The sequence below is a fragment of the Zeugodacus cucurbitae genome, chromosome 3 (assembly GCF_028554725.1).
Source record: "Zeugodacus cucurbitae isolate PBARC_wt_2022May chromosome 3, idZeuCucr1.2, whole genome shotgun sequence".
NCBI classification, from domain to species: domain Eukaryota; kingdom Metazoa; phylum Arthropoda; class Insecta; order Diptera; family Tephritidae; genus Zeugodacus; species Zeugodacus cucurbitae.
The window spans coordinates 41,316,532-41,342,416 of NC_071668.1; the positions used below are offsets into that span (position 1 = coordinate 41,316,532).

The following is a 25,885-nucleotide window of genomic DNA, read 5'->3' on the forward strand; positions in this document are numbered from 1 at the left end:
CGGATTTTGATGAAATTTGGTATGGTGATAGATGCTAACCTAGAAATGGTCATAGGCTATAAATAATCACGTCATCGTACTTAGGGGGTAGGAAGTAGGCAGAAAACTGAATTGAGTTAGTGATTTTTTATGGTTTTTGCTGAGAATTTTGCTCTATCATGCCTAAACGGCTGAACGGATTTTGATGAAATTTAGTTTAATTTATTAATAATTAACATTTTGTTTTACTTCTAATTAACAGTTACATAAATATAATACAAACATGAATTGCTGTTCGTTAGTCTCGCAAAAAGTCGAGAACGTCCAAACCGATCTGGCTCATTTTAGTCTTGAAATATTCGTGGAAGGCCAGGAAAAGATTGGAGAGTGAGTAAATATGGAAAAATTGCGAGGAAAATAATAATAAGAGAATTTTATTCGAGTTGACAAGAAAAATATAAAAAGAGAAAACAAAAAATAATATTTTGAAGGTTGTCATTGTTGCTTTGTTAAAATATTTTTGTTATTGTTCAATTGTATAAGGTTGTATCGTTTGCCCAAAACAATTTGTAAGAAATAAGGAAAAGCAAAGTTCGGGTCCAACCGAATATTTTATACTCTCGCAATTTATTGATGTAATTTTATTAAGATAACACACAATTTGACCTACATATTCGGCATAAAGTCCAATAGAAAATCATCATATATAGTATATGAGGGCTGATGTAATTCCAGAACCAATTTCACTCATTTTCGGGAATAAGGGCATCTTGGCACCTGTAAGTAGGCAAACAAACGTCACATTCGGCCTTGAAATTACTCCTAAATTGCAAATGAATGAAACACCAGTCGGCAAAATCGCCAAAAATAGCGCTATAACGAAAATTTTCCAAATATTCAAGAAGTCGCTGGAGGTACTGCAAAGGACTTTAAAAGTTGTTGATTGTCGATGAACGTTTATGGTGATTTACGCCAGTCTCTTCCAATTATTCTCATCATCTCGTGTCTTTTTTTGCACTTTTTAACTAGTGCATTTGCTTTTCGAAGGCCCCGTTTTGATGATAAGCGTCTGGATTTTTTCTTCAAAACTGCAAAAGTTCTTTTTATTATAAGCCAAGCTTTGCAATTACAATCTAAATTTTATTACTTGGAAGCTATGTATTTTGGATTACAGTGCTTTTCGTTTAACATAGTAAAAATATAGCATATGAAAGCACATGCAACTGATTTTCCCGCTTAGTTGGTTCCAAATATGTGTCATCAAAATTAATTTTCCTTTTAAATTTCCTTGGTTATTCCACCAAATAATATTGTTGAAAAAACGTAATCTTCTAATTAACATTGTATAATTTTTAAATTATAAATTTGAATAACAAATATACATATACATACATGTATGTAAATATTTACATAAATATATTCATAGATACCTATGTTAGTACATAAAATTGTTATTGCATTTTTTCCTATAATGGTAAAAAATATTCAAAAAATTTTAAAAACTTTAGGTGCACATGTGTTCATATGTATGCAGTCTCCTTTAAGGTGTTAGGTGGGTTTAAGAGGTTGAAAATATGAGTATATTTCATTTTTTTTATTGTATACAATCATATATTTCATTTAGCATATTAAAGATACATATTTAAACAGTATTTTGTGAAATTTATATTTACAAATTCCGTAAGCTTAGCCGTTGTTACCTCATCTTCCATGAAATGTCCAAAAAAAAGGTTCTTGCCTTGGACATCATAACTCATTATTGGTTCATCCAAATCAACAAACCAAAAATATTTGTTGTTAATAAACGAAGGAAAAAATAAAAGATTGAAAATTTAATTTTGTATAGATTTTGATCTAAAAAACTTTTGTGGACAAAATTTCGCCATATAATGACTCAAAAAAATAGTTGTAATAAAAATGTGTGGAAATTTTTCAACAAAATCGCTTCATAACTTTTCAAGAAATCGTGTCCACTGACTTCAAATTTCGAGTTTTGAGATAAATCCGTTTAAAGTTTTACAGTACCTGGCCATCGAATTACGAACAATTACGAATTACAAAAAAAAAAAAAAACTACGGTTACAATAATTGTCAGCCGATAACTATAAAGTAGTCAAGCTTATTCGAATATTATACCGTTAATTTTACAGTAGTAGTAGTACAGAAATATAGGCAAAGGATGCCACCCACGTTGTAATTTTGTAACATTCACCATAAATTAAGAACATTGTCAAAAAAATTCGTTCGTAATTCGATGGCCAGCAGCTGTACATTCTTGAAATTATAATCATATCGATTTCATACTTTTGGATAGTATTTTAATATTGTACTATTTAATAAGGAAAAAACTTTCAAATTTTGATTCCCACGTAATTCCCACATTTAAACGGGATTTTTTTAATTGAAGGGCAACGATGAATAAAAATTACGTGTAACAAATACTAATGTTTGCTGAACATGTGCTTTAACATTCTCTAGTCTGACAACACAAACGTAAACTTATTTAGTTCTGAAAGAAGTATTTATTATATAAAAAAGAAAATAAAGACCGCTAAATATGGTGGCCGAAAAATTATGATTTGGGGATCGATTTCGCACAACGGACTAGCGCCACACCATAGCTTACAGGGCATTTTAAAGCAACTGTTAAGATACTCCAAAAATGTATGATACAGTACTTTGAAGACATTATTTCATTATATTTCATTAAGGCAACGACCCAAAACACACGGCTAAGTGGACAATGGAGTGGTTTGAGGTCAACAACTTCAATATGGTGCAGTGGCCTCCGCAATCCCCCGATCAAATTTCCATAGAAAATTGGTGGAATACAGTGAAGTACAATAAGAGGAATATTCCCAAGTGGCAAAGACATTTTCGATTTCCAGCTGCCAAAACCTAGTTTGTTCTATGCCGAAGCGATAACGATGTAATTTAAACAACCATGCCTTTTCAAAAAACATCTTATACTAATTAGATACTGGTATTAATATAATTGAAGAAAACCTAGTTATTTGTTCTTATTAAATATTGCCATTTTTTAGTAAAACTAGAGGTGCCCTTATTATTTTTCACATGTCAAAAACGGCAAATTATAAAAAAATTTAAATAAAATACAAAGATTTGCTAAATCTTCGTAATACTAAAGAAACATTTAATTTGAATATGTTTCCAATTAATTTGCTTATTAGTTGTCTTTGATTCCCTCAAATACTAGGGCACTGTCCTTATTATTTTTCACATAACTTTATAAACATACATATACTATCACAACAACGATAGTTTAAACTCTTTAGACGTTGCATACTTTCGCTAAGCTACTACCAGTTTTGATCGCCTTCTTACAGTGTCGCTCAAATACTCTACGTTCCAGTACTACTGGAAGGAGTTACAAACAAACATACATACAAGTGAAGCTAATAAAAGTGTTTTAATCAGAAGCAGGAAATGGATACCAACTTAGCTATAACTGCAAGCAATCTAAAACTATTTTTTTAATTATTCTTATTAGTTTGCAATTAATTTTGTGTTTTGATTTTGCTTTCAATTTCAATTAAATTTTTTGTTAGATGTCAAAATTTCAGAAAACATATGATTTTAAATGTTTTCAATGTGGTCCATTGAAGTACATTTACAACATCACTGATTTCAATGACAAACGGTATCGTTTTACGGGATTCGGTTTCTTTTAAAACAAAAACTCAGAATACGACTAATATATGGGTTCCGTTTCGTACTACATGTCTGATTATTGTATTAGAGATGCAAATTAGGGCTATTGGTATTCGACCAAGTTAACCGTCGTAAGTCGTCGACTATTCGATTAACCGCTGTTGTTGTTGTTGTAGCGATTATCTATCCCTGCCTGAAAAGAAGAGCATAAATCTAGTTGTCGTCGAAATCATCTAACGGGAGGCCCAGGAAACGTGCTGTTTCGACAGGGTTGTGCCAAAGGGAAAGGGGTGTTAGATGAGTAGGGTATGCAAAGAGGTGGTTAGAATCATGCGGGATATGTATTTTGTATGTCGGGGTTCAGTCTGGATAAGTAGGAGTTTAACCTGCTACAATATCCAGATCGAAGTTGCGCAAGGGTCACTCTGGTTTCACGTGGCAACTCGAGCTCTTCGTCTGCTATAGGTGGTGGTTTGGTTCCATGGACGCCATTCCCTGGAAGGGAGTCAATGAAGGTGTTGATAGCTCCACTGTGAATGGCGTTTAGAGCGTGTCTAAAACTGTTTTGCGTCCGCAGTCTGGTCGGTATATGGATTGAGTTCGTCGACGTATTGTAGGAATGATCTCTTGATGCACCTAGGGGGCGGTTCTGCTTCCTGCAAGTGACTACATGGGTGATTTCTACGAAAACACCCAAGTAGAAACTGCTTGGTAAGCAGTTCATTATGCTCCTTAATAGGCAGCCTCAATGTGAAGGTGTGTCATTGGTGACATCAAGAGACATCCTGTTGCTGTTCGGAGTGCGGTGTTCTGGCACGTCTGTAGCTTCCTCTGATGCGTGTCACAGCATCCAGGCGACCATACTGGTGCTGCGTAATTTACGACCGGCCGGCCGATAGCCTTGTAAGTGGCCAGCAACGTTTCTTTGTCCTTTCCCCAAGTGCTACCGGCTAGCGACTTGAGGATTTTGTTGCGGCTCTGTACTTTAGTGACTATCGCAGTCGTGTGTGGAGTGAAGGAGTGCAGACTGTCAAATGTGACTCCCAAAATCTTGGGATTATTTACTGTCGGAATTGGTGTGCCATCGACATGAATGTTAAGACTTAGTCTGTACTCTTTCGTTTAATTGGTAAAAAGGGTCGCCGTGGATTTAGTGGGTGCGAGTGCAGTCTGTACTCTTTCTTTTAATTGGTAAAAAGGGTCGCCGTGGATTTAGTGGGTGCGAGTGCCACCCATCTAATCCACCTCTTCAACCCCGGAGAAAGTGTTGTTTGTTCGATGTCTTCTAGTAGCGTTGTTAAGTTGGCCGTGTCAAAAGCTTTTGACAGGTCCAACGCTACTAGGACGGTTCTGTTGTTGTTGTTGTAGCGGCATAAAACATTCCCCAAATAATTTTGAGAAATGCTGCCGATTTGACAGTCCTTGGCCGGATAAAAATCCGGGTCCGTTCCGGTTACGTAGAACCGACTGTCGTGGGAACGGTTCTCTTACAGGGTGTTTTTGATTTAGACCATGAACTATCCGGGTGTTTATGATGCGGTACTGTGCACTTTACGGAAACCATGTTGATGTTTAGCTAGGTTCAGGTGGTATGAGTGTCGGGAGCAGTAAGGCCTCAAGTCTCTTATAAGGAAAAGGAAAGGAGAGTTATCGGGCTATAGGCTCTAGGTTGGCGGGTTTCCCAGGTTTCAGTAGTGGAACCACTCTTCCGATTTTCCACATATCGGGTATTTTAAGAGTGGTTAGCGACAGATTAAGTACCTTGGCGAGAAATTCTACTCCAGTTGAATCTAGGTGTTTTAACATTAAAGAATTGATTCCGTCAGGGCCGATGGCTTTGGAGAACTTGGTCTTCCTGATGACCTCCTGAACCTCCCCACTGGTGAAAACAAGTGGCGCGCCGTTGTTTCGCATTTTGCGCAGCCGTATGGTGACCCGCCTTTTAGCCTTTTCAACGGGGGGGTGCAGTATGAATTGTCGGCTAAAATAGCTCGCGCACCTCTCCTGGTCCGAGGAGGCATGGCCACCGAATTGAATTTCAACCCGGTCGTCACGTCTCCTCGGGTTTGACAGGGATTTGGTGGTTGACCAGAGCTTGCTCACACCGGTGGAAAGATTACAGGACTTCAAGTGCTCTACCCATTTCGTCCGCTTATAGTTATTTACCAGTTGTGGAATCTCCAAATTGTGATCCCTTATGCGGGGATCACAGGGATCGACCTGGCGTAAGAAGTCACGCTCATTTGCTAAAACTGCCGCTTCAGCCGGGAAATTAGGGCGCATGTTAGCAATTCTTCTGGCTGGTATAAAAGGAGCAGTAGCATCGGTTATCACCTTGCGGAATTGACGTTCGCCAACGATTACGTCCGTAGGAATGAGAAGAGCGGCATTCTCGATGAATTCTGGGAAGCCGTCCCAGTTAGCTTTATTACAGTTAACATAGGTGCGGTTGTCCGCAGAAATAAAGTCGGGAGGTTTTTCAATCGAGATAATTATGGGCAGATGGTCTGATACAAGAGTTAGCATAGGTCGCCATGTTATGCTGTTTATCAGACCACTGCTAGCAATGGTGATGTCTGGCGAGAAGCTGCAAGTGATCATAATTCTGGTGGGGGCTTCGTCATTCATTGTGCAGAATGTCGAATCGTCTATCTGTTCTGCCAGCTCCATCCCTCTCCGATCATTTGACAGGCAAGAATGCCAAAGATCGTGGTGCGCGTTAAAGTCGCCAAGTACCAGTCGGTTTTCACCACGAAGTAGCGCACTAATATTCGGGTGATATCCTGTTGGGCAACTTGTAACTGGGGGGATGTATATATTAAATATTTTGGGCTCGACATCGTCTGACCGGACAGCTATACCCTGACATTCTACGATAGCGTCCCTGCGGTCGATGTCACCTTCGATAAGACGATATTGCACGGTGTTGTGTAATATGAATGCTAGGCCACTATCTGGCTCGCGATCTTTACGTAAAACGTTGAAACCTGCACAACTCAGAAGATCTGAGTGGCTGTTTAACTTGGTTTCTTGGACCGCAGCTATTGATATGCCTTCCCGACTCATAAAATCAGCTATCTCCTCGTTCTTGCTCTGGAGCCCGTTGCAGTTGAATTGTAAGTGTCGGGTGTGTTTTGGTGTTGCTGTCGTGACCCTGGGAGTGAGGGAGTGACATACAGGTGGAGGTTGTTGCAGCTGTGTTACCCGCAAAGGAAAATGTCACACTTCGGTAGTGTTTGGCGACTCCGATGTTGTAGGTTGCGGGGGCAGACTCTTATTACAGCATGGGGCAACGTACGATACACTCCACTCACGTGTGGTGCGCAGGCCGGAACACGTCGGAAAATGACACCAGCCAGTGCAGGAATTGCATCTGACTGAGGTCACATTTCGACGTATTACGGCTTGACACCCGGTACAGACTGTGCGAGGGATTAGAAGTTGCCTTGAGGTCCTGGCACGAGGATTGGAGCGGAATGAAGGTTGGGGGGATTGGTCAGACAGGGAGTCATGCTGTCTACTTGATCTCCGGGGGGCCGTAGGGTCCCTAAGTTGGCCACTCCCTGAGGGTGCCGGCGCGTTGCGCGGACTAGGTGCAAGTTGCACTGCCGTAGAGGCAACAGTCGCAGTATTGCGTTGACAGCATGGGCCACATAACATGTGGTCCACTCCCTATGAGTCTTAAGGCCTGAACAGGTCTTAAGATGGCTCCATCCATTGCATGTGTTGCACCTAACCGAGGTGGAATTTGGATGGAGCCTTTTAGCGCATACGCAGCAGAAAAATACCTCAGGTCCTGCGTTGGACTCGATGCCAGCCCGGAGTAAGAGGCAATGGAGCAACCCTGCTGCAAGGCGTTGCTCCAATGACGTACAATTAAAACTAATCGATCCAAACAGGGTTAGATCTCCGAAAGGGCAGCCCTTGCCGGATAAAATCCGGTTCAACTCCAGTGGCGTAGAACCGGCTGCGTTGGGAGTCTATTAACCGCTCATTTTCGACTATCACGGTAATCGATTGTTGTTGACTATTCGTAAAGTACGAGCTCATTAATTTTCTATTTTTATTGAAAAAAAGTGAAACTCACGAAATATTTTGCGGAAACATATCTTTTATATATACAACAAGTGACCGACCAATTGGCCGACCGGAATGACAGGTGGACATTGCGACTAATTTTTCAAATATAAACTAACCTATCTTTCAAGTTGGGCCCAACTGCAGACGTATGCAAAATTTCATTATAATCGGTTCAGTCGATTAGGCGTGAATACCGGACAAACAACATGACATGGAATTTATATGTATGTATATATAGATAGAAATGATATTTTAAAGAAAATGAGTTATCGAAATATCAGGTGACAAACGCGAATTATTAAACGGTGCCGTTTTTAAAAGGGAAAATGCTGAATTGGTTACTTTGGCAAGGATGTTGCAAAAGTCTCCAATTCAACATTAGAATATGTCACTCAGATATTTACATATATAAACAAGCAAAAATTAAAAACTGCCTAGATTTCCAATTTTTTTTTATTCAAATACCCGCAGAAGATCAACTATTCGAATAGTATTATTCGGTTAATATTCATAAAAAACGGTTACAAACCGGATATTTGAATAGTCGGTTTTCAGGTTATTTGAATAATTTTAAGAGCCCTATATTTGCTATATTATGGTGTCAAGTATTTTTGAAGTGTAGTAAAACAGCAATTTCTAGTTTTAGTGTATTTGTATATATTTCAAGTAAATTTGTCCGATTGAACTTGAAATTCTTGAGTATTTTATTAAAAAAGACAGTTCAAAGAAAACGCGTTTAAAGTATGTTGTCAAACCTAGCCAGTTTGAATTATAAAAATTCCTATTGTTGACGTATTCGTCAATAGTTAAACTTTTAAAATATATGTATATACAAAACATATGTTTTTTAGTTCTACACCAGAATACCAGACCCCAGAAACAATACATAAAAATCATCGTGCCCATTCTTGATATTATTTCACAAATGTTATATGGTCAATATTAATGGTATTATTTTTAATATAATACTATATAAAGTTTTACGCCGAAATAATCTGTAATTAAGAAACGAGTTTTCCCATACAAAATTCCTCTCTGGATAATCCGAGATTATAAAATTATCTCGTTTTATACAACAAGATTTTCGGTGTTATTCCTAAGTTTATCGATAATTTTGCGAAGAAGAGGAGAAATGTCAAATGAAAATGTAAGAAAAATGGCCGACAGCGTAAGAAATATGTGTAATACAACAACAAATGCAACACATTTGACAATTGATAATATCATTTGGCTATATGTAAACGGTTAGATTATTGAACGAGCTTAGAACGAGATTATTTTCATATGTAAACATATTTATTATTAAGCTCGTCTGCCACAATCATATGTTTTCTGACATCTTGACATACAGAAAAAAAAATAAATTCAAAATTAGATGAAATCAAAAAAAAATTAAAAAGTAATAATTATAATGAGAAATAATATTTTAAGATTGCTTGCAGTTCAGTGGTTCGGCTTGTATGAAGGCGCGGTCATAAATACTTCCCGTTGAGATATCGCTATGAAATTTTCACCAAAAATCTAGAAAAATATTTTAAATATATGGGGCATTCTCTGGAAAAAAAGCCACTTGAAAAAAAAAGTTCTTTATTTTCTTTGGCAATTATATATATTATAGTACATGTAAAACCTAAAATAAAACATATGGTTTTAAGTCTGTGTAACGCGGGGTTGCCATATTATAAGGGGCCAAAGTATTTTGTAAAAAAATTTTCGAACCGCCATAACTTTAAAACTAATGAACAGATTTTAAAACACCTTGTGACTTTTTTGTACAGAATTTCTCAAACTTTGAAACTGTATATCGTAAAAATTTTTAAAATTAATATTTCATAGCAAAAAATGAAAAAAAAAAAAATTTTGGAATTTTTAACAACTTATGCCCCCTTCGATTTTTTGGAAATATTTTTGCGTCAGTATAGTTTAAGTTCAAAAGTTAATGAATTCAGTTTAATATTTTCGCTTCGTGAAGGGCTTTGGTGTGCAAGAAATTTACCAACTTCTTATGAACCGCAAAAACAAAAATGTATAACAGCCGATCGTTAACCGGCAGTGCGAAAGGCAAAAACTAGTTTCTCAATTATAATCTAAATGTATCAAATTAGTTTGGCTGGGCGAAAACGCTTTTTGCGAATTAGATATTTAAAACATTAAAGCATAATTTTTAATGAAAATATATATTTTTATAGTGTTGCATTAGATGCATTGAATATCTTAAATTATAACTGTTAACATTAAAAGTGAAGTGCTTTCAATTTTATCGAATATATAAAATAACATTCGATTGACATCAAAAAATATTTCCGTGCATAACTTAATACTGTCACCAAATTTGGTGGACATTCAGTTGTTGTCTTTTATAACATCAAAATATCTTTCGAAGAAGATTGTAGGGCCGATAGGCCCATGGTGCAGAGAGGACAGTCTACAGATGCTCCGCTGGTTGCATCAGGCCGTGAAGCTAGGTTTGGTCTAGGCCATTCTAGTTACCAAAGTGGATATAATAAATTATTTACCCAGGTGAGTATTTATATACATATATTTAAACACACCATTAACCATAGGCTAAATATTACTCGGAATATTTGTTGAATGAACATGTCCAGCTAAGCTGGACTATTCGAGAAATAGAGAGACATAGTTATCTTCGACTCCATTATCAATCTTTTCAACCCATTGCGCTAATTTAGATTGTGACGAGATGAATCTTGCGGAGAAAGAAAATGCCTCTTAGCTCCTCTTCCGGTCAAATATACCTCGAAACCGTATAATTGTTGGTTGTTATACAGCATTTGCCGAGCTCACGCGACGTCTATATGTCAGACTCGACCATCATTCTTGGACTCTACTTAAGCAACCGTGAGCTTACTGTCATCGTGCCAGCATTGACAGAGTGATGTTTGAGTGCATGTACATATCTCTGATGGAGGCCATACATGGAGCAGTATATCTATTGATACCTTGTTGGTAGCCACCTCGTCTTGAAAACCACTACACTTTTCTCATGGTAGTAATATACAAAGTATATATTGTTATCTTGATAACAACTACCCTTTATTGAAAGGCAATACAGTGGTCTGATTACATGGAGTTGATTGAGAACATCCCACTGGATATTCCATCTTTCCTAATGATATTTTCTCAATCTGAAAAAACTCACTGTAGCTCTTTTCCATCGTCTCTACATACCCTCGACGCAATTTAAGTGACGGAGGATTCTAGAATATCGCTCTTTAGAACCCTTTCCCGCAATGCACCTGCTTTCTATATCCATGACTGCTGCCCGTCCTTGCAAGCGATAACTTGATCAAACATTTAGTTATCTTAATAAAACATGTGTCTCTTGGTACCATAAGAAGGTTGATATTGTTGATGACTGAATTCGGGCGATTGACATGCCCGCAAAATGCCGATAACGATATCAAAAAATTAAAAATAGTTAACGATTTATAAATAATTGTATTCGACTGTAAATTTGAGTTAGTTTGAGAAAATTTTAAATATTTTAAAGTTTATTTTTTAATTAATACAAAATATCGGTACTGGTAACTCTGCGTTGTGAGAAGGCGGCTCTTCTCTACGGGAAAAATCCGAATGACTTTACATTGAAAACTCATAAGATAGATCGCGTCGGCTCTCTCTACGTCTACGTTTACGTCGTTCACTGTCTGAACCATAAAAGTGTAAAAAACAATCTAGATAAGTTGAGAAATGGCAACATTCATTTCTCATTTTTTCTTTGCTTCTACGGGCATATTTATACCCTGAACAGGGTATATTAAGTTTGTCACGAAGTTTGTAACACCCAGAAGGAAGCGTCGGAAGTATATATATAAATGATCAGTATGTTGAACTGAGTCTATTTAGCCATGTCCGTCTGTCTGTCTGTGAATATACGACCTAGTCCTTCAGTTTTTAAGCTATCGTTTTGAAATTTTGCAGATGTTATTTTCTCTTCAAGAAGCTGCTCATTTGTCGGAGCTGCCATACAAACTGAACGATCGGAATCAAGGGCTTGTATGGAAAACTTCAGCATTTTACTACATATGTATCTTCACGAAATTTGGTGTGAGTTATTGTTCATAGAAATAATTTAATCTCAGAAGAAATTGTTCAGATCGGTTCACTATAGCATATAGCTGCCATACAAACTGAACGATCGGAATCAAGGGCTTGTATGGAAAACTTCCGCATTTTACTACATACCTTCACGAAATTTGGTGTGAGTTATTGTTCATAGAAATAATTTAATCTCCGAAAAAATTGTTCAGATCAGCATATAGCTGTCATACAAACCGAACGATCGGAATCAATGGCTTGTATGGAAAATTTTTGCATTTGACGTGGTATCTTCACGAAATTTGACATGGATTACTGCATAATCTCCGAAGAAATTGTTCAGATCGGTTAACTATATAACCTTAATGTTTCTAGCAAACAACCCGGCTAAAAAGAATTAGTAAAATGCTTTCTTTTTTTTACTTATTTTTTAAACACATACACTTATTTGCTTAAACACATAGTTACTAAAAGAAAATCACCTGTGAAGGGTATATTAGCTTCGGTACAGCCGAAGTTAAAGTTTTTTCTTGTTTTTGACAAATTTTGGTTGCTACAGGCGACAAGTACGGGCGGGCGGAACGTTTTTGACTGTTTCAACTATAACGCAGAGCGATAATATATGGAGAAAATTTTTTGATTTTGTTTCTTAAAGGCATAACTATGAAAAGTTGCCTTTTAAAATCAAAACAAACATCCAAAATATCAAACAGCTTGCTTATGTTTTAAGGTGCCCCAATATGGTCGAATATTAAAAAAAAATAATTTTCAACATTTATTAAGAAAAATAGTCTCTTACATTACTCAAATACTATTTACACATCAAACTGTTTTTTGTATTGAAATAATGCATTCTTGACGCGATAAAACCATCTCGTTTATTTTCCCCACAAACTGCACTTGATGCTTCTGTACTAACATGATGCAGCGCTCCACGGCTTGAGTGTGGCAGACCTTTTTTGACTATGTCTTTCAAGGTTTCATCAGACATATTTAAAGTTAGAGGTGGCCCAGTTCAGCCTTTGGCAGTTCCTTCGAATTTTTCGACCATTCGCTGATCTTACTTTTAATTCATCGATATCGGAATTCAAGATTTAGGTTAATGGTTTAGCTCCGTTAATTCACAAGGAATTACATTTTATCGTAAACCACATTGTTCCACAAACTTTCATAACGTACGTGGCTAATACAACTAGCTTTTCTTCTGGGTCAGTTTAAGTGGCATACAATCTTAGAATTCGATTAGGTATTGTTAGCCATCTAGAATAGTTAATGACTTCAGGCTCAATATTACCTAAATCAGAAGAAAATATACCAGTATTAATAGCGGTCATTATGTCGTATAAAGCTCTTCCCGGTCGGTACTAAGCTCTTCCCTACTTATTTCAGGTAATATTGTATGTATAACGGTAAATTCGACTATCGGCACTGCTTGACAAATTTGTAATTGAGTTCCGATGGCGCCCGAAAAGCATTAAACCCGTAGTTTTTCCTTCTAAATGTAATAAAAGAAGACGTAGTGGTAACTTATTTGAATGCAATCGACAGATAAACCATTGTGATGGCATATTGAATTTCTCTTCCATCAGACGAATAACACCATCTTTGAAACCTGTATTCACTACAGTTCCTTCTCACCCAACAACAACAGCTAATTCACTCAATTTTACGGACTAAGATATCAAATGGTGTTTTTAATATTTTCAGGTGTCTCCGACTCACAGGGTACATGGAAAAAATACTATTTGCTTCTTTGATCCGATAAAATCACATAATGATTTCTATCTGTCATATTCTGTAAAATTGTCATTTTCTGTCAATTCGAAACAAATTCTAATCTTCCCTTCCGTCAAAATACAAACCACGAAGTATTTTATTGCAGTCCTCTTCTTGTAAAGTTGATCTGACCTTAGTTTTTTCACTACGCAAATTTTAACGATCAATGACACAACTTGGATCGTTCGATGAAATAATACCAACGTCTTTTAAGACAGAAGAAGCTATAATGGGGTCTGTCAGAGACTCCAGTACGATCGCATTCTAGGGCTAATGATGGTAAATTTAATCTCTTTTTTGCAGAGGTGGTGATAACCTGTTCTGGGTCCTTTTGGTTAGGACTAGATGGTACGAGAAAACTACCACAAGAGCTGCTGCTTTCAATTGAAAAGTCTTCAGCCAAAGAACAAGAAAAACAGAGCTTGTCCAAACAGTGTATCTCTGTGTTACGCGATAATTTTTTTTTCTTTTCTATCTTGTTTTTCTTATTCTTCACAGTTGTAACTATATCTACACCGCCTATCACAATTTTTCTGGTTGAGCTTTGGTCGAGTAAAAAACTTACTTCCTCCTTTGGAACACATAACCCTTTTAAACAGCTACAATTCCTAATCTTTCAGATATTTCCAGAACTGTCGGCTCATTTCATGTAGGTATTTGAGAAACAAGAACTTCTCCGGCAAACCAAATACAGGACTTCTTTTTCTTCGTTTGTCATGTTTAAACTTGAAAGATATTTCTGCTATTAAGACAAATAATAAGTACTAATTACAGTTATAAACTAATCTTACTTACAGTAGATTTCACGATTGTAGCAGTAAAATTCAATGCAACAAGTAAACAACGGCGAACAGAAGAACTGCTGAAAACTCGAAAAGTCACTACTACTCTCCTGATACGTAATACGCATGTTTTAAGGTCATTTATTTCTATCTTACTCTAACATAGCATCGCTAAGAACATCAAATAGCGTTTATCAAATGTTTGCGAATATATATGTGTATTTGAGATGAATTCTCAAAACTTCATATCGATGGGGGCACCTTTAAACATAGCACGAGATTACTGATTTTTTTTTGTTTCACTTTTACCAACCCACCAATTCGGGTTTCGTATTAAGCATGGCACTATAGAGAGAGTAAATAGAATTACTAACGAAATCAGGAAGACATTCGAGCACAGAGAGTACTGTTCAGCTATTTATCTAGATGTAGCTCAGGCGTTCGATAAGGTCTGGGATGAAGGCCTCTTATGGAAAATCAAAACCACTTTACCTTACGATTTGCATAAAACTTTTTAGGCATATTTTTTTCTGTGAAAAGCATTCAAGGTGGAGGGACGTGTTTTTTAATCCGCTCCGTGAAATCTGATTTTTTTTATAAAAGTAAACAAACGAATGGTATATAGCATCGGTTAAATTGTCAACAATCAAATAAAAAAACAGTGCAAAAAAAATACCATAATAAACATAAACAAATAGTGCACAAAACAAAAATATAAAAACAATAAAATCAAACAAACAATAATGAGCGCTGCGCAGCCTCACCAGCAAAGCCGTAGGCATTCCTTAAATGCCTACTTCAGCTTTGTGGAGGCAACAAAAAAAACAACGGCGATGATGAGTCATCGCAGCGATCAGCTGAAATGGAATCGAAGCAAAGGACGCAGTCAGCAGAAGCAGCAGTAAACAGCAATCACGCAACAACAAATGCGCTGACAGCGACAAGTATGCAGGATTGGTATTGACCGCTACATAAACACAAAAAGGAAATCTAGTCCAATTAAATCAGCGGTCAATAACTAAAAATTTCAAGCAGGCACGCCAAATGGTAAACAGCCAGAAATTTTAATCGGCAATAGATTTGCCTTACTGAGCAAAGAACCTAACGACGCACATAGGAGCATTTACCCTCAAAAACCGGACAAAATTATTTTAAGTGATTTTATGGATGAAAATGCATGATTGAATATAATAATGCAATATATTAAAATAAAACAAGTAAGGAAGGGCTAATTTCGGGTGCAACCGAACATTTTATATTGAATATATATTTAAATAAAATGATAAAATAAAATTATAACAAAAAAAGAAGAATTCCTCCGTGTGTGTTGTTACAAAGCCTCTTCTGATTCATCAGAATGTTCAAGCAACCCTGTTTCAGTGTCGACGTGGACCTCTGGTTCCTGTGACTCGAAGAGCTTTATAGTTTCACTCAAGAAGGGTTGGCTTTTGCTTCGTTGACGTTTTCGCTGGCAACTTAAAAATGGATCAGATGTGAGAAGAAGCCTGTTTAAAACATCTTGGTTGCACTGAACCCGTGAAAATTTTCTTACAAAGTCTTGTCGATATAGACGATAATGCTTGTTTCGAGCCTCCGCTGCCTCAAGATTCTCTAATTCGGCTACCGTGCAGTTTTGAAGAACCTACTCAATATAAAGACATAGCCTTATAGTAGTGTGGTCGAGTAAATCTTGGAGCACAACTCAAGCACATCTCTCTGTAACTCGTATTGAATCTTGTTTTGGATAACAGCTTTTCTTTGCTTCCCTAATAAGCGTATAACAAGGAAAAATGCCCTTGTTTGATTCGTGTAATAACTCTCACTGTTTTCTTGTAAAATCACCTTCAACAAAGATTTGTAAGGCTTCAGCAGGTGTGTACTTTTTGATTTCTGGCTTCTGAGCTTCTATTATTTTTTTGTATTTTATGGCTCTTGTAAAAGTTACGTCTATTATAAGTTTAGACGCAGCAGCATTACCTGACATCCTTTGACTAACGCTAGCTGCGTAAGTAAGCTCCTGGACAGGTATCTGCTCGCGAAGGTCTTTAGTTTTCCGGCGTTTACTACGATCAGACAACTCTTGGAATTGTATGCTTGGGCGCCCAGAGTTAGTATTCGGCGTCCAGTTGTGTACTAAAATGGAAGCGTTAAGCCATTCTTCGTATTTTTTGAAAAATCTTTCTTCAGTATAACTGGACAATACCCATTTCTTTTTTAAATCCCATATGAAATACTTTAAATCATTACTAAAAGTTTGAAATTCGCCTTCTGGACACTTCATCATTTCTTGAAGCTTTTTTTTCCATATATGAAAGCATATATAATGTTTTTCGAGACATCTCTATAACTTTTGATTTTGAACCTGAAAAAAACGAAATAATAGAACAAATTTCTAACGTAGTTCTTGCACATTTTCAATTCCAGTAATTTTGGGTACTACTCGAAAAATGTATACCCTCTTCCCACCCGTCTAAACTAATTTAGCAGGATTTCAGTATTCAATTAAAAAAAATAATAAAGCAGTACTAATTTTTTGCAACTGATCAACTTTTTTCAACGCGTTTTTTTTACAGCGGGGGAAAGACGGGGAAAATGTTTAAGCTGATATGTTAAGTAGAAACCCTGTAGTTTACTAAGAAAAAAAATCAAAGCTCAACTTTGCCCAACACTATAACAAAACCATTAATTTCTAAAAAAATAAAAAAAAAATTTAGTTTTTTTAATGATTCCTTGTTTTCTCGAAAAAAAAACATAATAGTACATTAACTAAATTAATTTTTATATTATTAATATTAAATACATACCATGCTGTCCTGAATCCATAACAAATATTTCCAAGAATTCCGTTCACGCATAAAAAAAACCACTTACAATCTCGAGAACAATGGAGAGTTTCGCGAATAATCATGTGCGTTCTGAACGAAGTCTAGGTTTCGACTACTTGTGTTTCAATATAGCGGCCTGAAGGTCATTCATTTAATCGGTTCATTGTAGACCGGTTATTTAGGTACCAAAAAAAATCAATTTTGAGTACCATCGCTGAATTTTGTAATTTTCAATTTTGTCCGGTTTTTGAGGGTAAATGCTCCTATGTGCGACGATGGGAAGGGTACTACTGCAGCAGTGAATGCCAAACCTCCTCCAATCTATTTGCGTGAGCGCAGCTCAAATGCGCTTGTCCTCAAATTGAGCAATTTTATAGGCACAAACATTTTTCATATAGTGCCTTTAAAAAAAGGTAACATTGATGAAACGAAAATTCAAACGTAAACTAAAAGAAGGTTCATGGATGTAGTGAAATTCTTATAAAATAATAACAAGAATTACCACTCGTACCAATTGAAGAGCTCTAAAGGCCTAGTTATAAAAAATATAGAGTCTTCGGTAGACTCTAACGTCGTTAAAGAAGCTGTGGAAGGTGGTTTTAGTATTAAATCAGTAGTAAATATATTTAACAGATATAAAGTACCTCATCCAATGTTAAAAATATAATTAATACCAAATAATGAACAACTAAAGAAAAATGAAACACATCCAATTTACAAGTTAAAATATTTGCTCCATCGCAGAATTACCGTCGAGGAACCACATAAAAGAAATGGTCCGGTACAATGCACCAACTGCCAAGAGTATGGGCACACGAAAGCATATTGCTTTACGCAGTGTCTGTGTGGTGATCTGCATCCTACATCAAAATGTACTCTTAAAAAAGAGGATTTAAATAAAAAATTTAGTAATTGTGGTGGAAATCACACTGCAAACTACATATATGGGTTGCCCGGTATACAAAGACTTAAAAACAAAATTGACTGTTGGAATTCAAGCACGCCGTAATCAAATTATAAATATTCCTTCCAACGAAGTTATTGAAAACCCTGTCCATATTTCAAAACAATGTATTCTTAAAAATAATGCTACACAAGGGAGCTATGCAAACGTGGTGAAAGGCAACCCAACACAAATGCAATGGCCCTAAAACCAACTAAATGGAAGCATTGAAACAATGATTTTAAACCTTACCCAATGTATGTCAACAATGCAAAATATGATTCTAGAGGTAATCAAAGCACAAAACCAAATGTAGCAAACTTTTTTAAGTAAAAAATGAGCGTACTTAATATTTGTATATGGAATGCTAATGGTGTTAACCAACATAAAATGGAGCTTATTAGATTTCTGAATGAAAATAACGTAGATGTAATGCCATTGCCAGAAACCCATCTTACGAATAAAAACAATTTCTTTATACCGGAGTATAGATTCTATGTTACAAATCACCCAGATGGAAAGGCATATGGTGGAACAGCAGTGTTAGTTAGAAACGGACTAAATCATCACGCATTAGAATCTCATCCTACAGCGCAGTAACAAACTACAACAATATCTAAAAAAAAATCGTTGCGAGGACTTAAACTTGACGGCTATATACTGCCCACCTCCTTTTAAAATCACAGATAGTGAATTTAAAGACTTTTTTGGAACACTAGGTCATAGATTTCTAGCAAGTGGAGATTACAATGCAAAACATATGTATTGGGGCTCACGACTAATCTTCGACTTAATCCGAAAAGGACGACAGCTGTATCATACTATTATAAATAGGCGCAATAATCTTGATATAATATCCCTGGGTAAGCCGACATATTGGCCTAGTGGTCGTAAAAAAATACAAGATTTAATTGATTTTGCTGTAATCAAAAATATAGATAAATCGCACATAACAGTAGATACACCTATAGCAACACCAAAGAAAAACTATAAGCCACTTGGTCTCAGAAAAATCAGTAATAGAATAGAACAGCTTGTAAATGAAAAAAGACGTGCTAGACGAGAATGGCAGATAAATCGCTCCCCTTCCACTCAGCTTCAATTGAAGTCTGCTGTTCGCAAATTAAAAAAGCGCTTAAACGCGAGGAAGATTTCAACAATGAAATATATATAAAGATGCTGTGTCCAAACTCAAGCAAGCAAAATTCACTATGGAAAGCCCAAAAGTCCATGAAGCCACCAGTAGACTCCAACATGCCTATACGAGACTTGGGTGGAAATTGGGCTCGAAGTGACGAGGAAAAGGCTACTTGTTTTGAAAATCACCTAGAAAAGGTATTTCAACCAAATTGCCCAAAGAATAACTTTAAGTTGTCAATCTTACCTAACACAGCAAATGAGTCGCCCGAGTCCTTTAAGACTTCACCTTCTGAAATTATTAGCATCATAAAAGAACTTAATCCAAAAAAGTCGCCAGGACATGATAATATCACCCCAAAATTGCTAATTGAGTTACCAACTATTGCTGTAGAGGTGCTCTCTTTGCTCTTCAATGCAATTCTAAGTTTCGGATACTATCCAATTTCGTGAAAAAGTCGCAGATTATCCTGATAGATAAACCTAGAAAAGACTTGACACAGCCGTCTTCATACAGACCAATCAGTCTTCTACCCTGCCTTTCTAAAATATTTGAAAAGGAGCTACTCTCAAAGATGTCTCCTTTCCTCCACGAAAATAATGTAATACCAACGCTCCAATTCGGGTTTCGTGCAAAACATAGTACAATAGATCAAGTAAATAGAATAATTAACGAAATAAGAAAAGCAATCGAGCACAGAGAGTACTGTTCAGCTATATTCATAGACGTAGCTCAGGCATTTGATAAGTTGTGGCACGAAGGGCTTTTATATAAGATTAAAAACATTCTACCTTTAGATTTGTATAAAATATTGGAGTCTTATTTAAAAAACAGACAATTTATGGTTAAAGTAGGAGACTTCATATCTGATGAACGACAAATATGGGCTGGTGTACCACAAGGCAGTGTTTTAGGCCCAAGTCTGTACATCATATATACTGCTGATCTTCCAACAGCTAATAATGTTTTGACATCAACTTTCGCGGATGTCACAGCTTTAGTGAGCCATAACAAACGCCACACTATAGCATCAAGAATATTAGCGGAGCACTTAAGATCTGTCGAAGAATGGCTAGCCAACTGGCGTATAAATGTAAATGAACAAAAGTGCAAGCATGTTACATTTTCCCTAAGACCAAAAATGTGCCCGGCAGAAAAATGAACAATATTCTAGTGCCTCAAGCGAATGAAGTTACCTATCTTGGTATTCACCTAGATATAAGGCTTACGTGGAGAAAACATATATCTAGTAAAATAACGTGCATGAAGATAAGAGCTTAAAATTTAAATTGGCTTTTAAATAAAAACTCTAAACTTAGCCTAGACAACAAAGTGCTTTTATACAATGTGGTCATAAAGCCGATTTGGATGTATGGCATTCAACTGTGGGGTACGACCTGTTCAACTAATATTGATATAATACAAAGGTTCCAATCGAAAATGCTTAGATCAATCACGTGCTCACCATGGTACATTCGCAATGAAAATATCCATAATGATCTTGGTATCCCTATGGTAAAGAAAGCAGTAGAGGACACCAGATTGAAATATATATCTAAACTCCGTGATCACCCAAACCCATTGGCTAATGCTTTAGTACATTCCTGTGATCAAACACGCCTAAAAAGACGCCTGCGTACTAAAATAGCAACGTTTCACCAATACAGCTCAATCACATGTTTGAGCTTGTCTAGTTTTTTAAATAGATTTAAGATTTTATAACTTATTGTTAAGCATAAAAAAACAGATTCAATAAATACAGAAATAATGAAAAAAAAAATTTAAGAAACAGGAAGTTCACAGTTAAAGTAGCAGATTTCGTATCAGAAGAACGAGCAACGAGTACACCAGCCCGGTGTACCTCAGGCGGTGTATTAGGCCCAACTCTGTACATAATATATACTGCAGACATTCCAACAGCTAATATTGTATTGTCATCCACTTTTGCGGATGACACAGCTCTAGTAAGCCGTAACAAATGCCGTATCAGAGCATCAAGAGATGGCTAGCCAACTGGCGAATAAATATTAATGAGCAAAAATGCAAGCATTCTCGCTAAGATTGGAAACATGCCGGACAGTTAAAATAAACTAGTACCCCAAGGGAATGAAGTAACTTATGTTGGGATTCACCTGGATCGAAGGCTCACGTGGCGGAAACATATAGCGAGTAAAATAATAAATTAAGAGCAGCAAATTTAAATTGGCTTTTATACAAAAATTCTAAACTTAGCCTAGACAACAAATCCGATTTGGATGTATGGTATTCAACTGTGGGGTACGACCTGTGCAACCAACAGTGATATAATTCATAGATTTCAATCTAAAATGCTTAGAACAATCACGGGTTCACCATGCTACATGCGTAACGAAAATATCCCTATAAATAGAGGACAGCAGAAAGAAATATATTTCTAAACTTCGTGAACATCCAAACCCATTGGCTACTGTCTTGGTACATTCCTGCAATCAATCACGTTTAAAAAGGAGAGATCTACCTATTAGAGAGCACCGTTCTACTAAAACAGCTCAACCACATTCCTGAACTTTTTTTTAGAAGTAAATAGATTTAAGATTTTATTACTTATTGTTAGGCTTTAAACAAAGCAGATTCAATAAATAAAGAAATATGTATAATAAAAAAAACTTTTACCTAAATAGCAGGTATGCCGACGCAAAAATAAAAAAAAAAATTAAATCACTCCGCCCTAATAAACAGCGTTACGCAAATTTTTTTGTTTTTTTTTTGTTTAAAGCTGTTACTTACTCTGAAGCAGCGTTTCTTGCTCGGCTGGAAATGGAGCGAGAACGATATCGATAGAATTGAGATAACTTGCTGACAATCTATACTCATGTTCCTTTACACCATTGGCATGCCCACAAAATGGCGAAAATTGGAAACATATGAAGTACCCTAACTAAGCCATAAATAAATTTATGAAAGTGAAATTTGGTTCAAAAGATCACACTAGGGAGATACAAAATATCCAAAACTTTAACACCTCATAAAAACTGAACAAAACAAGTTTTCACAAAAGTAAGGAAAGGCTAAGTTCAGGTCCAAAGAACATTGATACAGTTTTATTAAGATAACACACAATTTGACCCATATATTCGGCATAAAGTCCACTAGAGTAACGAAAATTATCATATATTGTATATGAGAGCTGAGGTAATTCTTGATTCCTATTTCATTACATTTTCACCACCAAGGTACACAATATCCAAGGCTATATGCTCACTAAATTTGACTATGACCCGATTTTAACCGTCATTGGCAATGGTCTTATTTGGCCCATTTTCAATAGCACCTCTCCAACGGTCCCAAGGAACATGAACCAAGTTACGTCAAGATATCTTAATTTTTACTCAAGTTATTCGTTGCTCGGCCATGCAGACATCTGGATTTCAAATCCACTCGTCACCCTGATCACTTTGGTATATATAACCCTATATTTCACTCGTTAAGAATTATGACAAACAATCCTTATGTGAACAAAACTAAAATACTCTCTTAGTAATTTTGTTACGAGAGTATAAAAATGTAAACGCAGTGTATGTTCAAAAGGTTTGTTATTGATTTCGTTTGTTTCTAAGAGTTTTTTAAATATTTTATTTTTGATCAATAACGAGAATTTAACACAAAATAAACCTACAGCTTATTTCTTCCCTTTAACAACTTCAATGTGAGAATTATAGCTTGAAACTTAATAACATGTTTTTAATAATGGGTATGACAGCCTTTGTTGTCTATAACCCCTCTAGCCTCTCTGAAATTTAATCGAGCAATTTTAAGGTGACTTCGTGGACAATTTTGGATCACTGCTCAACTAATTTCGGATATTTTCTTGTTGGATATTTTCTGTCTACGGATGTTTGTGTCGAAGTCGAGTAGGGTAAGACTTGCCACCTAGAATTAATTCACGAGTTTAATGACAGCAGAAAATTTGGCATCTGAATTTTGGAACACGATTTTATTCTATTCACTTACGAGTCAAAATTTAGTATTTTTGGCTCAGATGTCTTTAATGGCTTAAATACAATTAATAAGCTTAAGTGGAAGAATAAAGAACCCCTAGATATGTTTTTCAAGGACATTAGGAAAGTTTATCAGATTAAAACCATTATTAGAACTGTTGTCAAGGTTGAGCCTATCAAAGCCTCCGAATTATGAATTAATTCGACAGTGTAAAAACTGAAAAGTTTTTGGACATACAAAAAAAATTCTGCGGTAAGACATCGAAATGTGTGAGTTGTGGAGGCAAACATCGTGCAACTGAATGCACCAAAGTCGAAGAAGATCCTGCCAAATGTTAAAAAAATATTACGGAAGGTACATCATGGGTGATAACTTTAACGTAATACTATGTTTACATATAACGAGATTATCTCCATTTACGAGCTTAACTCGATAATCTATAATTAAGAAACGAGATTTCCCATACAAAATTGCTCTCTGGATAATCGAGATTATAAAATTATCTCGTTTTATACAACTAGATTTTCGGTGTTATTCCTAGGTTTATCGATAATTTTGCGAAGAAAAGGAGAAATGTCAAATGAAAATGTAAACAACAATGGACGATAGCGAGAGAAATATGTGTAATACAACAACAAATGCAACACATTTGACAATTGATAATCTCATTTGGCTATATGTAAACGGTTAGATTATTGAACGAGCTTAGAACAAGATTATTTTCATATGTAAACATACTATAAAGTATGCTTGATTTAATAACCCGAGAAATATTACGCAATCTACCAAAGAATTGTATACAAAAAACTTGAAAATATTATCCGGTGTATTGTACTTAAGATACGTTCCATCGCTTTGGAAAGTATCTGAAGTCATTATGGATTATATCATGTAAACAAATACACGATGTCACATCATATATACCAATATCGCTGCTATCTGCTTTATCGACTGTAGCATCAAATGAATTTCTTAAACATTTAGCTTTTGAATATTTTTTTTTTTAAATTTTGAAGTAAATTGTTTGTTAGTTTACTAGATACAATTGTAAAACAAAAAAAAAACAATAAAAATAAAAAACATGGATATTCCTATGTGTGCCACAAGCCAAATACTGGGGCACGAAAACGTTACTGTATGGATGCTGAATGAGTATGAAATCTGGGGTTTATTGAGACAACAATAATTCGAAAGTGCATAGAAGCGGAGAATTCGTAAAGACTTTCGATTCTATCTCTAGATAATGGTCCAAAGAACAAGTCGATCATAATCCAAACCTAGCTTGTTTGGAATTGTTCGCATGCTATGAAACCGTCGACAGATGTTGACATCTATTTTTGATATATTTTTTCCAGAATCCTTTGTTTTTAACCCTCTCGACCACGACTTTTTTCCTGAGGTTTTAAAAAAATGCTTTACTTAAATGATTTTATGTATGGTTGTTATATGTACGAAGAATTAGAAAACGTTAAAGTATTATAATTTATTTGTGAAAAATTAAAATAAATCGTTTATGTTGTTTTTTCAGCAAAGAGGAACACCACATTTGAGTCATTTAGTCAATGGAGTCCCAGTTTGGTATAGTCCACAACGTCCTTTTTCAACAAACACAACCCAATACCCATTTTGATCGTAGCGTTTCGCACTAGCATGTGTAGGAATAAACTTTTAGACAACCTATGACCAATCATGTGGAGATTCTATTAATGTTGCTGGTGAGGGGCAACCTCCATTTCTATTGGTTAACTCGAGGAATGTAGCACTAAAAGTCATCAGAGAATTCGCGATATCAAATTGAAGTGAGTGGAGTGTGATTTAGTTTTGGTTGAAGTACACTCAAATGATTGCAATAAAGTAGCCAGGAGTTAATAAAAAACAACGGTTAAATTATCTCATATACCACTTCTTTGAGCGAAAGTTTACTTTATACGATTCCATCAGAATGTTCGAAAGATCTACACGACGCAATGTTTCTTGACACAAAGTTTGAAATTACAGTGAGATTGAGATTTGCAGACAAAACCATTTTTAATAGGTGCAATTTTAGAACACCGAATTAAAACGGAATTCGAATATAGCTCCTTTTTAGAATTTTACCGGTAAGATGAAATCCTATTTCCAAAAACCGTCTGTAATTTCAAATGCCTTTGATAACCATTATCTTATAGAATTTAGTTACTTTTTTTAATGCTATTATGTTATTTCTGCTCTTTCATTGTATGACGAATCATATCTATTCACAGATTTCTTCCAAAAGTTCTATTTCAAAGCTTTCTGCGCTTTCAACAATGTCCCTATCATCGCTGAAACATCTCCACTGTCTTCGTCACTTCAAACATTCCACACGAACTACATAATATTGTTAATTTCACTTTAATATACATCTTTCTCTTTTGAACGCATAACTGAAAGCAAAATTTTGTATTACTATTATGGCCCAACATTGCCCACAGGCAACTTGTGAGATTCAAAAAATCCTCACTTAATACACAAACGACTTACAAACAAACTTGTTTTCCAACAAATATTATTCAATAAATTTCGAACAAAAATGCATACTCATTTTTTCACAACTACATATAAGAATAACGGTAAAGAATGTTGCTAGCTGTTTTAATTTTCATTTTTAATATATTAACCTGTAAGTAGCCAC

General features: G+C 35.8%; 1 protein-coding gene across 11 annotated transcripts in view; it reads left to right on the forward strand.

Annotated features, from left to right (window-relative positions):
• Nucleotides 1–25,885, forward strand: part of LOC105219676 (voltage-dependent L-type calcium channel subunit beta-2) — a 105,804-nt gene that overhangs the window by 39,529 nt on the left and 40,390 nt on the right. For 5 of the 11 annotated variants that reach the window (XM_011195965.3, XM_054227831.1, XM_011195967.3 and 2 more), the window contains exon 2: nt 9,921–10,251. The exons of 4 other annotated variants lie outside the window; for them this stretch is intronic. In XM_011195965.3, coding sequence (XP_011194267.1) covers nt 10,138–10,251 — 114 coding nt within the window. In that variant the 5' untranslated portion in view covers nt 9,921–10,137. Of the gene's footprint in view, nt 1–2,690; nt 2,909–9,908; nt 10,252–25,885 lie in introns of those variants that run through there. 2 more of the 11 variants (XM_054227830.1, XM_054227832.1) reach the window with 2 other exon arrangements.